The sequence below is a fragment of the Lissotriton helveticus genome, chromosome 6 (genome assembly GCF_964261635.1).
Source record: "Lissotriton helveticus chromosome 6, aLisHel1.1, whole genome shotgun sequence".
In the NCBI taxonomy this organism is placed as follows: Eukaryota; Metazoa; Chordata; class Amphibia; order Caudata; family Salamandridae; genus Lissotriton; species Lissotriton helveticus.
The window spans coordinates 2,048,423,979-2,048,440,599 of NC_136067.1; the positions used below are offsets into that span (position 1 = coordinate 2,048,423,979).

A 16,621-nucleotide genomic window follows, 5' to 3' on the forward strand; every position below is an offset into this window, starting at 1 on the left:
GAGACTGGAGGAGTGTGGTATTCTGCTGTGTCGCATGTTTTGCAGAAATGTGTTGTGATTCCTCGTTGCTTCTTCTTGCCGTCTGTCATCTCTTGCAGCCTTGTCTTGTGTTCTCTTTTACGAAAGGAAGGGCGTCACATCCTGCTGGGAGTCATGTCACTGTCCCACACGTGTGTTTGTGTGTGGCACCTTGCCATTCATTCCTTTGATGTCATGGAGCCCTGGTCCTGCCTGGGTTTCACCAGCGGTGCTTGGTCCAGAGAGCCCGGTGCTGAGCGACTGGCAGTCTGACAGCCCCTGGTAGGGCAGTGCGGTGTACATGTGACATGTGAGTCCTGTCACACCAAGCACAGCTGGGTGCAGACACACCAAAGTGCGCTGCTACTGAGAAGCGAGCAAGGGGAGAGGATGTGGTCCATCGGCTAGACTGCCGACTTTGGTGCTGGAAACCAGGGTTCGAGTCTCGGGGTCGCGTCCACGTCCTGTGATTCTGGGCAAATCAGTTAATCTCCCAGCACCTGATGTACAGATCTCCTGCATTTTGTATCGACCTGCCTTTTGTATTACTCTATGAATCTGTAAAGCGCTCTGATACCCTCACGGGTCAAGTTCGCGCTCTATAAAACCTTAAAATAAATAAAATAAAATAGGTAACCGGTGCTCATGTAAAGCGCTCCAATACCTTTGGGTCGAGTTTGCGCTATACAAATATGCAAAAAAAAGGCCCCCACTCACACCAATCGCGCTGGACACACCCCTCCGCAGCATGGCCGCCTACGTATGCGTCACATCTGTAGCCGCTCAGATGCTGGTGGGTGAGCACCAGCCGGGGTGGAGGAGAGGGGGCTGTGGAGAAGGTCGCCCAATATTGATAATCACTCCCATTGATTGATGAAGGCTGTCGCCTGGAAACGGTAGATTGATGACATTTTGTACAGAGCGGACACCTCCAACAACGGTTCCCGCCGCCGCTGAACGCGCAGGTCGCCTCCCACAGGGGGGCGGGCGCGACGGACTCTTCATCTAGTGTGATAATGATGTATCATTTACAGGCATGTGACGGTAAGTGCACAGCGGGGTATTAATTCATCCCTGCACCGCTCTTCATCATTCATGGACAGGGGCTGCCTGCCATGATCTGACGGGCCTTCATGGTGAATGTTTATTTCTACTGCACAGTGGATATTTTTAATATTAAACAAATTATAATAATATATATACAAATCTATGACCTTAGAGGGGTTTCAGTCAGTTTTTTCTTCACCCATTGGTCTGTTTGAGTGTCATTTATGTTTTGTTTCCGCCCACCACACTATACAGCATGGGATAATGGGTCAGCCTCCATCAGCTATTGGCTGGCTTCACTGTGAGTGACGGAATTATGTTCTTGCCTATCTGCACATTCACCCAAAAGTAGTCCACTCCAGTACCAGAGAAAATAGGGCAATATCTTTTTTCATTTCTACTTTCATTACTTTTATTTTTTCCAATGGGCACTTTTTTTACTTTTTTTGCAAACATATACATGCCACCTTTATATGATATTGATTTTGCCACGGCTTGTTTTCAAAATGTTTGTACTCATCAAACTACTAAGACTGGTTGCTTATGCTTCAGTTTCATTACAGGCAAAACTTGTCTGGCACAGGATGAGAAATGACTGTGTTTGTTGAATATTTTTGAGAGATATATGCAGTGTGGCCTGTCCTTAAGGGCGGAGGCGCTCCGCCCCCTCACCTTTTTGCAGACATGAAGAGTGTGAGGAAGAGGCAGCCTGACAGACACTCTTCGTGTTCGGGTCAGGCAGCCAGGCGCTGTACAGGTGCTGATGCACAGGCACGTGGCTGCCTGGGCTGAGCTTAGCCGGGCTGAAGATTTCACAGCCCTGTGGGTGTGACCGCCTCAGTCCACTCACCCACCTCTGTCTGATGCAATGAACGTGACACCTGCTGGGCTCACCTTGTGAACTGTGGGAGGTGAATTGTCTACAACCACATTTCTATGAGGCCGAAAGCGCTCCAGTGGTTTTCAACGCCTGAGCCTTGACGGCAAGGATGGACTGGCTATAGCAGTGCTTAATTTGTAAAAAAATAAGTGTCAGGGCCCTCGTCAGGAGGCCCCTGCAGTTTGCACCACATATTGCCCCTTCCAGTGCTGGCAATGATAGTAACAACACAGCTACTAACCATCACACATCCTACTAGAGTAACAATTCAGACTATTTCAGGCCCAGAAAGATAGAACAATGGTGTGGGTGCCAGGTAATAGTCATTTTTAGTGTATATTGAATTAATATCTGATTGCTGTTGTTGTCATCTCAGACAGCACCACCCTGTGGCAGATTGTCACAAGCGCTGGGGTTGACAATTAAGTGGAATGCCGAGCACCAGATACCACGGCTCAAATTAAGCACTGGGCTATAGGACAATCTGTCAGTGCCAGAAAGGCCGGCCTGACAGGTGCGTGTGTGGGCCTGATGTGTGGCTGCGTGGTTAGGGTTTGTGGCGCCATGAAACATCTCGTAGCGTTAATGCACCTGCTGCACAGCACTGGAAGTACCCTCTCAACTAACATTTCCTAGCCCAGAGTAAAATGCCGTAGTTACAGGAAGAGCAGAGGAAGAAAAAACTAAGACAAGAAATGAGGGGGCAAGACTGAGAAAGTGAGGACTAGGAGAACGCATTGTCGGTGCCATTAACCCTTTTGTACCACTTTGTTCGCCATAAGTTGGCAGGGTATGCTCAGACGTGAGTCCTTTGCTCACTTTGCCCCTGGATTCAAGCAAGTCTGGCTGAAGACGGCTTAAATGCCAGAAACCGGTCCTAGGAAGCTTGTTTCCGGTCCAGGGAAGGCATGGCTTGGCAGTTCGGGCTGGACTGTTCCCATGAGGCACAGGGTCAGACTGATTTGCATATGGCCATGTCTGAACTGGGGTGGCAGAGTGGGCTAAAGAACGGTGATGGATTAAACCCAGATCTGTTGACTGGGTGTGAGTGTTTGATTGGTTCAGATGCTCCGTCCATCACCACCCCCTTTTGTACCGCTTTGTTCGCCATAAGTTGGCAGGGCATGCTCAGACGTGAGTCCCTTGCTCACATTGCCACTGGATTCAAGCAAGCCTGGCTGAAGACGGCTGTAATGCCAGAAACCGGTCCTAGGAAGCTTGTTTCCGGTCCAGGGAAGGCATGGCTTGGCAGTTCGGGCTGGACTGTTCCCATGAGGCACAGGGTCAGACTGATTTGCATATAGCCATGTCTGAACTGGGGTGGCAGAGTGGGCTAAAGAACGTTGATGGATCAAACCCAGATCTTTTGACTGGGTGTGAGTGTTTGATTGGTTCAGATGCTCCGTCCATCACCACCCCCTTTTGTACCGCTTTGTTCGCCATAAGTTGGCAGGGTATGCTCAGACGTGAGTCCTTTGCTCACATTGCCACTGGATTCAAGCAAGCCGGGCTAAAGACGGCTGTAATGCCAGAAACCGGTCCTAGGAAGCTTGTTTCCGGTCCAGGGAAGGCATGGCTTGGCAGTTCGGGCTGGACTGTTCCCATGAGGCACAGGGTCAGACTGATTTGCATATGGCCATGTCTGAACTGGGGTGGCAGAGTGGGCTAAAGAACGGTGATGGATTAAACCCAGATCTGTTGACTGGGTGTGAGTGTTTGATTGATTCAGATGCTCCGTCCATCACCACCCCCTTTTGTACCATTACCTCGTTGAAGGCAAGGCTGACGGACCAAAAGCCCTTTGTGAGCAGAAGAGCAGGCAAGAGTGAACACAGTCACCTTTGCGCAGTGAGCACAGGGGGTGTCGCCCTCTCCCCTCACACAGCACCCAGGCAGCAGGAGCAGGTTTTAAAAAGCTCAAAGTTTCTTGGTTTACAAATGGGGGCCACTCGTTTTACTCACCGAATTCGCATATGGGGTGCACTATTATCTCTGTACCAACCTGACCCTGGTTGGGGGCGGTTATGGGGGACAAACAGGTGATCTGTAATCCCACTCTCTTGAGAGGGGACCCCAGTAGATGCTTCAGGGCGGGGTGTACTTGCCTGGCTTGGGTTTCTGTCAAATAAGAGAAGGTTAGAAATGGCACTTAAAAGCGCACTTTATCTATGTAGATCTCTTGGCAGTTTTCGCCCTGCTGCCTGCAACGATGAAAAAAAGGACCTAATAGAAAAAGAAATGACAAACCGGGGATTGTAGAGTTGGCGCCTACAGAGGAGACTTCAGCACCAGAGCCCAGCGTTGGAGCTTCCTGCAGCAGGGTCCTGGCGCCCCCCAAAGTAACCAGGGTTCAAGGCTTGCACTGAAGGAGGTGAGCGCCACTAATAAATAGTGCTGATGCAGAAGCCCCCGGCTTTGAACTATGAGGGGGGGGGGGCAATGAAGGTGGTGTCCACCACTAATGCATAGTGTTGATGCAACCCCCCCCCCAGCTCTGAACTATAAGCCAGGCAAGAGTACCACATTTCCCAGCAGCCACCTGAACAGGAAGTGACAACACCACGTATCCCGACATCCACCGCCACAAAAAGTGGCATCACTGGTTTACCAGCAAAGCTATCTCTAAAAAGAGGAAGCTAAGACAGTGGAGCCTATTGGCCAGCATCCTTCTGGAAAGGAAGTGACGTCACTGCATTCCCAGAACACTTCAGAAAGGTCTTGCCCTCCTGCCCTTTTTCAGTCAAGTCCTCGTGGTGATCGTCTATCCAGACATCTTCAGCACTGGACAGACGGACACCAGGATGTCTCCTGCTAGGACAGACTGATAGAAGTGTCTGTCTCCTGTCTGGGCCTGTTGGGGAGAGTAGGGGCCTTGGACTAAAGCCTTTGGCAACCCAGAACTGGCAGACGTTCCCTGAAAAGAAATCTTCCCTTGTGGAGATCAGGGGAATATTTGCCCTGAATCCAGCAATAGAGGCCATGAAATTATATTTTTGTGACCCAAATGAACTGTCTGGAGACCCCAGATAATATGACCACAGATAATCCTGGGTTGGTGAGAGTGATCCCAGAGGACGGGGGGGGGGGGCAGCTGCCACACTTGCTCACGGCTGAGACCAAAGAGAACTAGGAAATATCTATAGAAGCCCATGAAAGCATCAGGGGTCGGATCACATAAGGATGTCATGGGTTATGTTCTCGTGACACTGACCGGAAGTGACGAGAGCTGCTCCAGGGCTTCTCAGGAGACTCAGATTAACGTCGAGGTATAAAAACACCAGGCAGGTGGGCATTGGGTTACGTAATCCAGATGTTTCTTAAAATGGACCTTATTGTCTGTCTGCCTCACGTAACCCCTTCCTTTCATATATACACCCCAAGTCACAATAAACTTCAAGGAGTGAACCTCAGTGTGTTGGGACATCTTCATTTATTGGGAACGGGGTTGTGGATATAAATATATATTAATTATATATATTTTTTGTTTTGTTTTTCCCCGTCTAGATTTTATAGTGTGAATATCTGTTTCACCATTTTACCTCTATACTGCAAAGGCTTTCAGCTGATTGAAAATAAACAAACACTCAGTTAATCGACCTCAGGAGGATAAATGCTGAGTTAGCCAAGTCTGGATTCAAACCTGTGTCCTGACTGTTGTGCACAGATCACTATTTAACAAAATAGGATGTGAAGAGACAGTGTCCAAGACCGGACAGTGGAGGTGGCTACGTCCTCCTCTTGCAATGTATTATAAACAATAGGATCCACTCTCAGGAGGTTCAAAAAGGCAAATCACGACTTAAAGGTCATGTGCATTACCTACAACGGTGGGAAGCACAGTGTTTCTTAAATACCCCTCACACACCAAAAGCGCCCTTGGTGTCATGCTTCATCATAGGGGTCTTCCCGCCCCGCTGCGGGACGGGGCGTGCTACGACCTACGGATACGTGGGAGCACTGATGTCACAGACTATGTGCGGTGTAGGAATGAGTGAGTGAAAAGGGCCAGGGGTGAGTGAAAAGTGAGTTAAAAAATATCTAGCTCTTGTGGATTAGAGAATTGTAATACTCCGTTGAGCCGGTATTACTAAAAAGGTGAGTCAGAGGTATGTTGCTTCAATGTGCAATACCTCCTGTGTGCGTCAACATGTTTCGAAGCGTGCTGCTTCTTCTTCAGGACAAGTTTCTGATCCCTTTCTGCTCTCACATAACTATTTAAAAAAATGTCAAACTGTTATACAAAGGGTATATGTATAGGTACTCAATACTACGTGAATAAAAGACCGACTCACAACATACCTCCGACCGGTGCAGCGGGCGGAGCGAGAAGACCCGTATGATGAAGCATGACACCAAGGGCCCTTTTGGTGTGTGAGGGTATTTAAGAAACACTATGTGCTTCCCACCATTGTAGGTAATGCACATGACCTTTAAGTCGTGATTTGCCTTTTTGAACCTCCTGAGGGTGGATCCTAATGCTGTGCACAGATGTCAGACGTGGGTGATTAGTTCATCCACAGGTGCCACGTGACCCATCTCACCTGTAAGTGATGAGCAACACCTCCACATACCTGAATGGAACTCGATGGTTCTCAGCATCTCGGACACGTAATCCACGTTCACGCTGAAGTGGTCCATGGTCTCGTAGCCGGGCTCCGGGCGCTCGATGGGGGGCTCCTTGGATGTGTCCGTGATCCTACAAAGATGGAGAGGTCTAGATAAGTTGGCTGCTTCACAAACCTTGACTAATGAACAATCAGTTTACAGTCACAGTGTGGACTCTGTGGTACCACAATGGTAATAGGTGAATTGATAGAAAAACGAAAACACAGAAACCACATTGGAGGAAACGAATTCATGGAAAAACAATTTTAGGAAAGACAATTTTAAAGGAAATATAAAAAAAAAATTAAAAAAAAAATTCATTTTAAAAGAAAGATAATTGTAAAGGAAATCCAAAATTACATTAAACCTGGGTAGAGTCTAGGACTACTGTGGGATATTTGGGCTCAGGGATGGATCATGTATAAGGTGAGGAGGGGGTTCTTAGAGGTCAGGAATAATTGTTGTTAGGGCATAGAATGGGTTGTATAGAGGTCAGAGATGTGTGGAGTGCAGGGGTGGTGAGAGCTTTTTAGGGTTCACAGATTAGTGGTTTTTAGGTGTGCGAGGGGTTTTTAGGTTTCAGGCACGGGTGGAGTGTATGGGGGTCGAGAGATTTTAGGGTTCATGGATAGGCAGAGTTTAGGGCTGGTCAGTGTTTAGGGTAATGAAGGGTTTTAAGGATTAGGGATGGGTGGAGTTTAGATGTAGAAATTGATTTTTAGGATTCAGGGGTGAGTCATTTAGGGTCCTGAGTTTTTATGGGTCATAGCTGACTGGTGTTTCAGGGCTGTGAGGGTTTTTTAGAGATCAAGGAAGGGTGGGGTTTGGGTGTACCGGGCTGTTTTGAGGGGTTTCGGCATAGAAAGGGGTTTTAGGGTTCAGGAATAGGTGGGGTAAGAGGTAGTGAGGGATTTTAGAGTTCAGGGATGATGGATTTTGTGGGCAGAAAGGGGTTTTAGGCTTCAGGGATGAGTGTTGTTTAAGTTTGGTGAGGGGCTTTCGGAGGCAAGGATTGAAGGTGTTTAGGGGTTGTGAGAGGTTAGTGATGGACTTTGTTTACGGTTGGTGATAGCTCAGAAAATTAAAAGCATCCAAAGTAATTGTGTGACAATGTAAACAATATAAATATGAAATAAATTCCCCTGAAGTAAAGCACTCAAATAAATATCTCAGGCAAAAATGTTTCCGAAATTAAGACCTGCATTCATTGTACTTACATATATTAAACACTCAAAAGGCAATTTCGACCAAAAAGACTTTCTATGAATTAAAAGTTAAATGCCAGCCTTTCTGAAAATTGACATTTTAACAGTTTAGATGAAATGGATTCTTAGTAATGGTATTCTTTGAAATCGTTTTCTATGAAATCACATACAACCACCAGAAGCCACAGCAGCGTCCTATTGCATATGGTATTTCAAACACATCGTCCAAACTCAGGGAGACCACAAGTTGACTGGTAAGTAAGAATAAGACCAGTGCTGACTGGGAAACACAGTCTCTTTCTTTCTTTCTTTGTTTTTTTCTTTCCTTTTTCCTTCTTTCTCTCTCTCATTCTCTCTCTCCTTTTGCTCTTTCCCTCACCTCTATTTCAGTTTCCCTTTTCTCATTCTCTGCTTATGCCCCCGTATTCCTGCTACAATACCCCCGGGGCACTGGAGAGAGTGGCAGAGGGAGTCGTGGTCCCTTCCAAAGGGGCCTCTAATGGCTGTAGCAGCCCGGGGAGATGCCGGATGAGATCAATAGCCAGTCCAGCGCTGAATAAGACAGAGTGAGCACTGGGTGCTCCCCATGCAACACTTGTTAAAAGGGATGTTTGCAGCACCCCGAAAATCCAACCAAGCATATTTATAATAAGGGGGCAAGGCTCATGTAGTGTCCTGCTGGACACAGTCTAATTGTTCTAGTGTTGCTCTACACCGTGCACCCACCCACCACAGACGTCACACGTCACTGGTCAGGTGACGCTGATGTAATAAAAGTGGCCGAACGCACGTGCTCGTGGCCAGTTCCACCCAGTACCTCACTGTGTCTGTGTCACAATTACTTCACCCAGCATGCGGGCCTAGCACCCGACTTTACAGCTCAGTCAAGGCCATCCACATGGAATGGAAAGAGGACGTGTTCTGAAGCACGGGGTATCTGAAGGGCATCGTTTGACGAATGTCCATGGAGGAATGGCAGGGAGTGAGAGCCAACGGATGGAGTAAGGACAGAGTGAGAGCCAACGGATGGAGGAAGGACAGAGTGAGAGCCAACGGATGGAGGAAGGACTGAGTGAGAGCCAACGGATGGAGGAAGGACTGAGTGAGAGCCAACGGATCGAGGAAGGACAGAGTGGGAGCCAACGGATGGAGGAAGGACAGAGTGGGAGCCAACGGATGGAGGAAGGACAGAGTGAGAGCCAACGGACGGAGGAAGGACAGAGTGAGAGCCAACGGATGGAGGAAGGACTGAGTGAGAGCCAACGGATGGAGGAAGGACAGAGTGAGAGCCAACGGATGGAGGAAGGACAGAGTGAGAGCCAATGGATTGAGGAAGGACTGAGTGAGAGCCAACGGATGGAGGAAGGACTGAGTGCGCACAGATGAATGGAGGAAGGGAAGAGTGAGAGCCAACGGATGGAGGAAGGACACAGTGAGAGCCAATGGATGGAGGAAGGACAGAGTGAGAGCCAATGGATGGAGGAAGGACAGAGTGAGAGCCAATGGATGGAGGAAGGACTGAGTGCGCGCAGATGAATGGAGGAAGGGCAGAGTGAGAGCCAACGGATGGAGGAAGGACTGAGTGCAAGCAGATGAATGGAGGAAGGACAGAGTGAGAGCTAATGGATGGAGGAAGGACAGAGTGAGAGCAGATGAATGGAGGAAGGACAGAGTGAGAGCATCTGGAAGAACAGATTACAAACTTTGATCTTTGCCTTTTCTCTAAAGGGTGTAGAATGTACACCCCCAGAATTTTTCAAAGGCTACTATGATTAGAAGATTACAATTTTAAGATGGAGTATCTTCCTAATTCACATACTAAGGTGGTTGACTGTCTATCCCGGATACCGATTCAAAGCAGGGACAGTGTTGATGAGCAGTTACAAAACGATATGGTGCCAATGATAATGGAAGGACAAAAAAAAAGATTAGAAGGGAAGTTCAGAAGAAGTTGAGGAACTTAAAATGTTAGAAATATACATAAAAAAGGGTCGCCACTAAGTCGTAAGTATATCCCTGACCAGGCAAAGGGATTTTAGGAAGTGAGATATGTCTAGTGGGTGAGAAGGTACTGAGAGGCAAGAAAATATTGCTCCCAGATCTCTGAGAGATAAAATAGTTGTCTTAGCTCATGAGGGTCATCAGGGCAGAAGACTATCCAAAAACAATGTCCATCACCAGTTTTAGTGGCCTTTCATGAATAACATGATAGAAGCAAAGAGATTACATACGGTGTGCTGATAGCAACAGGTCTAAATGTACCAGAAATACTCCTTTGTCACCAGTGGAGGTACCCAACAAACCTTGGATCAAGTTAGCTATGGAAAGCATTGGCCCCATTCAATAACCCAGGTTTAGGGGTAGATATATTATAATCCTGGTAGACAACCATTCCAAATGGATAGAAGTCTTACCTGTTTTTCACATCACCAATGGTGTCCACATAAATTTCCGTACAACTATTTTCCTGACGGAGGGGACACCCAAGACATTGATAACTTGAAATGCAGTACAATTTACTTCAGAGCTTTTGCAGAATTTCCTCCAAGAATAGTTGGTAGAACATCTCAGGAGAGCGCAATATTGTCCACAAGCTATTGGGTTAGTTGAAAAAGTCAATAAAATGACCAAAGAATGTATTTTTAGTAAACATTGATGAGTCATACACAAGATGTTGTGGTCTTAGGGCATCACCCCTAATAGGGTCACAGGGTTCTTAAAGAGTAGACCGCCTATTACTAAAATGTTTCTTGTGTGGTTATCAGAGAGTGTAGCAGTAACTGTTGATAAAGAACGAAAAAGGGTCATAGAAAAAATAAAGAGTTGCCAAAGGAAATACAAGAGCAGATATGACAGAGTGTTTTGCATTAAACACTATAATTGACGTTTTGGGGAATCTGTGAGGCAAATGAAACCAGGATTTAAGAAAAAAAACAAATGTCTCTTTCCTATACCATAGTGATTGCGGAACTCAGATGTAAAGTTGTCAAATTGGAAAATGGACAGCTGTGGAATATGGACTGATCGATTTAAGCAACTCCACAAGAATTACTCGCAATACACCTATTTTGATCAAGAAATCTACCAGAGCCAAATACCCACCTGTTTGGCATGAGGCGTTTTGTAAAAATGATTGTTTATGTAGTTCGCTGCACTCTTTATATGATTTTAATCCAAAAGTATTAGCATATACATATGTTTACTTTCCTCCTCCTCCCCTTCCCCTCCTGCCAGAGATATGTTATAATTATGAACTTATATTATATTGATTTACTCTAACCTCATAGTAGGCTCTTCCACCCTGTCCGCTGCTTTCACTTGGAACATCCCTGGTATAGAATGTTTCTGATCAAGATTCTACTCAGTCAGATTATGAAGAACTGTGAAGCCACCTGCCACTTGGTTTTGGAAGTCGAATCGTGGTGTAGAAGAATACAAGCTCTTTATTCAGAAGACCTTTTCTCCTGAGGCGGAAAGCCGGGAGCTACAGGCACGAGCACTCGCTCTTTTTTTTAAAACATTGAGAGTCACAATAACTTGTATTTTAGACAAAACTACGATCTGACAAAACTGTGTGAATGTGTGTGTGTTGATTCCACAAACCTCACCTTAAACACAGCTCCACTCACCCGCCCACAGCCTCACAGCGGATCTTAGCGCTGCCGAGGACTCGCAGGGTAAACAAACATTGCCGCCATTTCCCGCCGCACTCTGAGGCCACGCCCCTTTCACGAGGCCACGCCCCTCCACCGAGACCTCCTCTCTCTATAAAATATGTGCATATACCGAACGCGCAGCGGGCGCGACGTTTGCGCGCCGAAGGCGCGCCTAAGGCAAGCCCGTCTGCGCCCGTCCGCGCCAGCTCCGGGCCCAGGGCCATCCATACTGGCGGTACCTTACCAGCCCCGAGAATCACATGGACCAGCACACAGCTACTAGACCTAAGCAAGACAGCCTGCCCGTCTCCCCTCACTTGTAGCTTTCCTCTATCTTGCCCCTTCTGGCACAAATGCCCTAATTGTCCTTTCTCCCTCTGTCCCGATTGGTCTTATACCAGAAACAGCACACCAGCAACTAAGCAATCCCCCCCCACCAACTCCTACTCCATGGGTTTGGTTAATTGTCGCTCCCTACAGAGCCATGCCAAGGACATCTGGCTTTTACTGTCCACTTCATCCTGGGACGCGCTGTTTCTAACAGAAACTTGGATTAAAGACTCCTCCAATCCTGATATCGCCCTAGCTCTTCCCACTGACTACAGTTTCACAGGACTCAGCCGTGAAGGCTCCAAAACAGGAGGAGGAATCGCGATGATTCTAAAGAAACATCTGAAAATCACCTCACGAAAAATCTCAAACATTAACCCCATTGAAGCTCTGTACTTCTCTATCACCGACTCCACCACAGCAGTTTGCTCAGGGATTCTGGTTTATAACCCCCCGAACTCCCCTCAACCTGCTATCCTAGAGCTAATGGCTGTCACAGCAGATCTCTCCCTCAAACATCCCCACTTCATGGTACTGGGAGACTTCAACCACCACGTTGATGTAAGTAGCTGTAACCGCGCCTCCCAACTCCTCAAATCTATGCAAAACATCAATCTTACGCAAAAAGTAAATGGCCCCACTCATAAAGCAGGTCATACTCTCGACCTCATTTTCTCGAACAGCGAGAAACTCATAATCCTCCCCTCCCTTCCCCTATCCTGGTCCGACCATTTTCTTATACCCTTTGAGCTATCCCGAACTCTAATTACAAAACAGGAATCTTCCATCAGATCTCAGGGCAGAAAATGGCACAAAATCACACTTACTGCCATAGAACCTAACTACCATAATAGTTTATTCCCTCTCCCGGAAGACCTTAATGAAGCAGTGCGTACATTAAACAGCGACCTTACGTCCGCTATCGAGAAAATCACGCCTCTTCAAAGCCTCTTCTCCCGTAGACAACAACCATCGGCCCCTTGGTTCACGGAAGAACTACGAGCACACAGAAGTTTGTGCAAGAAGCTGGAACGTCAATGGAGACAGAACTATGATACAGGAGCTAAGGCCCTCTATCGACAAAGTCTTAAAGAGTTTCGCAAACTCAAACGCCAATCCATGAGCACATACTTTTCCGAAACAATTGCCAAGGCAAAAAATTCAACCAAGACCCTATTTAATATAGTAAAAGAATTTACTCACCCCAGCGCGCTCTCCATTCCAGTGCCCATGTCACAGACATTATGTGAAAACCTATCTAACTTCTTCGAAGAAAAAATTGCCAACATAGCGGCAGCGATCCTTCAGAAAGATTCCGATACCACCAAAGATTCTACCCTCAACAGCTCTCATGCATTTACTGCATTCCAACCCCTCAGCAAAGAAACGGCCCTTAAACTATTTCAGGACTGTAAATCTGGTTCACCCCTGGACCCTGCCCCAGCGCTGATCATGAATGAAATTACCCCCATCATCATTAACCCCCTATTGGACATCTGGAACGCCTCATTACTCACTGGGGTTGTTCCCTCTGCCTGGAAACACGCCATGCTAATTCCGCTTCAAAAAAAGACCGGCATTGATCCCTCCTGTCTAAACAACTACCGACTTATTTCACTCCTACCCAAACCCGCAAAAGTTCTGGAAAAAGCCGTTCAAAAACAACTGTCCCACTACCTGGAATTCCACTCCTTACTCCACGACACTCAATCAGGCTTTAGACCAGACTATAGCACTGAGTCGGCGCTACTTGAGGTATCCGAATCCATCCGGGAATGCACGGACAAGGGAGAGGAGGCCATGCTGGTCCTCCTCGACCTATCCGCTGCGTTTGATACCATCTCACACGACAAACTTCTGATTCGACTACAAGAAGTTGGTATCGGCGGGCCCCCTCTCGCATGGATAAAATCATTTCTCACAAACAGAATACAGCAAGTGATGCTAGGACCTTTTCTATCCTCCAAAAAACAGCTAATCTGGGGTGTCCCACAGGGCTCTGCCCTTAGCCCACTACTATTTAATGTGTACCTCAAACCGCTGGCTAAAGTTGTTGAATCCTGGGGCGTCAAAGTAACCTTTTACGCTGACGACACGCAACTAGTGTTCTCCTTCAGAGAACACACTGAAAAATCTTTTAACAACTTTTGCCTCTGTATGCTCGACATCGCCTCTTGGATGTCGGCTAACAATCTAAAACTCAATACTGACAAAACCGAGGTCCTGTTCTTCAATCTTAAATCGCCCATACCCTCCAATCTCTGGTGGCCGACTGAACTCAACCCCCCCCCAGAACCAGTTCAAACCGCCCACAACCTTGGCTTTCAATTCAAACCTCCCTCTCCTGCAAAACTCAAATCAATAAAGTTACATCAGCCTGTTTCGGGAAACTTCGAATGATAAAAAAAATCATCCCATACCTACCACTTGAGTCCCGTAAAACGGTAGTTCATGCCCTCATCACTGCTCATCTGGACTATGCCAACAGCCTATACGTAGGCGCCCCTACTTACCTCATCCACCAACTTCAAAAAGTCCAGAATGCTGCGGCCAGATTGATCTGCAATATCCCATACCGTCATCCCATCTCACCCCACCTAATCAAACTACACTGGCTCCCTATAAAACTCCGTATTCAATTCAAGGCCTTAACTCTGGCCTTCAGAGCGCTTAATGACCGAGGCCCAACCTACCTACGTCGCAGAATGAGGTTCTCACAAGCACCAAGAAACTTAAGATCCAATCATCTCCGCCTGATGATCTACCCCCGTTTTTGCCTTTCACGTACAGGAGGAAGGGCCCTGGCAGTAGCCACCTCCAAACTGTGGAATCAGCTTCCCATAGAGTTAAGATTCCTGACGTCGGAACCCCAATTCCGAAAAAAACTAAAGACCTGGCTATTCTCACAGATCTAATGATCTCACTTCACTCCTTCTCGACCCTCCTGAGATTATGTCTTCAGCGCCGGGACACCTCCGTCGGAGGTAGCTGTGCGCTCTACAAAATCCTAAATAAATAAATAAATAAAATTCATCACCTCTCCATGTAGGGTGTTACAACAAAGTGGTAAACCGGCCAGTCAGACTGAGGCACCATCAACCCGCATCCAAGGCGTTCAGTTCACCCGGCTGTTACGCATATACATTGCAAGTGATGCGTGGGAACCATTTAAGCCTCCAGGCTCAATGCATCACTGCTGCAATACCAAGGCCGCAGGCGCCCTCTAGTGTCACTAAAGCAACATTACTTCAAAATTGAAAATATGGAGGTGGTGAGGATTTGGGTTAAAGCCAACAAACAGCATGCTTGGATGAAAAGCAGCAACCTGCTCCAGTGTAAATGCTGCAAACTGACTGATTAATAGCAGCCGGAAAACGTGGCACAAGTAATGAAAACATAAGTTTTATTCATTAAAGGTTGCAATGTGTGCGAATGGAGTCAACAGCTGCTACAGGGGTCAGAAGGTGTGCATCTAGATGTTAAAATATTAGATAGTTGACCAGGTTAAGTCTGCACATAATTTTCAGTTTCTTAAGACAACAAAATTAATAGCTTTGGGGATCATACATTGATCATGTGAATACAACACAGGAGGGGGCACTTACTTCTTGTTCAGCTCTTTGGCGTGCTGCAACGAGAGAAGAAAGACATTCATTTGCAAACGCAGTTTATGATTCACTGGCCTTCCACCGCCCTCCAACCTCAATTGTTCCAGGCTTTTTTGTGGCTTTTTAAAAATATAATTTAAAACGGAGGTCGCTTTTTTCCACGAAGTCTCAATTTTGGCAGATGCCAATACTGCGGGACCCACGACGAGTGATTTGCCCAGGATCATGCCATTTTGCCAAAAGGAGAAGCCAGGATTAAAATTCAAGTGATCTCTTTCCCAAGCCAACAGTTCAGCCACTAAGCTGATGTCTTCCTAGTTTCATTGGATGGAAAACCCTATGACATTAACCCAGCACTCACTGCTGAAGCACAGACCCATGGTAATTGAGGAGATGGAAGCTAGAAGAGGATTTACCTCCTAGGACCCCACACCTCTCCCTGTCTAATGGACGGCACATCGACAGGTCATGACTAGAAGGAACATGGCCTGTAATCCAAATCACCTCCCTGACCAGCTGATTCCCTTGAAACGTCCTATACCGTGGCCCTCACAAGCCCCTCGTGTTATCCCTCCACGTACCAACAGCCTAGGAAGGTGCTGTGGGAATTGTGCACAGCCAGCTGTGTGAGGGATTTCAGTTTAAATCCATAAAAACTGGTAAAACCCCACCAGAGATTTTCCTTTTCAGTTTACACCAAGACGCACCATTTTCCACACTTTTTTTCAGGATAACTTTGGCTGGAACTGGGGCCTCTGTGTGTGTGTAATGCATTCAGGTGTGTATTTTGGTGCGCCTTAACCGTTGACCTCCTGGTCCAGCAGAAGAGGGGGAAAGGGAGAAGAGGTTCTAGCTGCCATAAAACTAGTTTGTGAACATCTCATCACAACCAGGAATGGACTACTTTAGTTGACACTACAGATGTGGGGGGACATAAATTCTAAAATATGGGAACCAGTGTTCCAGCTGCTGGTGGTTGTGAAATTAGCAATCAAGGACCTTCAAGATAATACAGACTACAGATGTGTACATGTGGGTCTTGAGACCATGAGACACCAAGGCAGAAAAGAGAAAGGTGGGCAGGGATATGTATCTAGGCATGTGTCGACCACTGATGGCGTATATGATGTGGAAGTCATGGGTTCGCCTAGATTGAGAGCCTTGAGGTTATTTGACCAAATGGCTGCTAATAGCAGGGCCAACTACACAGACACAAGCCTTACAGTGTGAAGAAAACGTATGGGGCATTTTGTTCCCTCCCTGTGGTTCTTG

General features: G+C 46.9%; 1 protein-coding gene across 1 annotated transcript in view; it reads right to left on the reverse strand.

The window, feature by feature from the left end:
• Positions 1 to 4,596: 4,596 nt before the first annotated feature.
• TRIM54 (tripartite motif containing 54) overlaps positions 4,597 to 16,621 on the reverse strand; it is a 181,066-nt gene continuing 169,041 nt past the window's right edge. Inside the window, exons 6-8 of the mRNA XM_078648291.1 lie at positions 15,347 to 15,369; positions 6,517 to 6,641; positions 4,597 to 4,859 (exon numbers count right to left, since the gene is read on the reverse strand). Coding sequence (XP_078504417.1) covers positions 4,597 to 4,859; positions 6,517 to 6,641; positions 15,347 to 15,369 — 411 coding nt within the window. The remainder of the gene's footprint in view (positions 4,860 to 6,516; positions 6,642 to 15,346; positions 15,370 to 16,621) is intronic.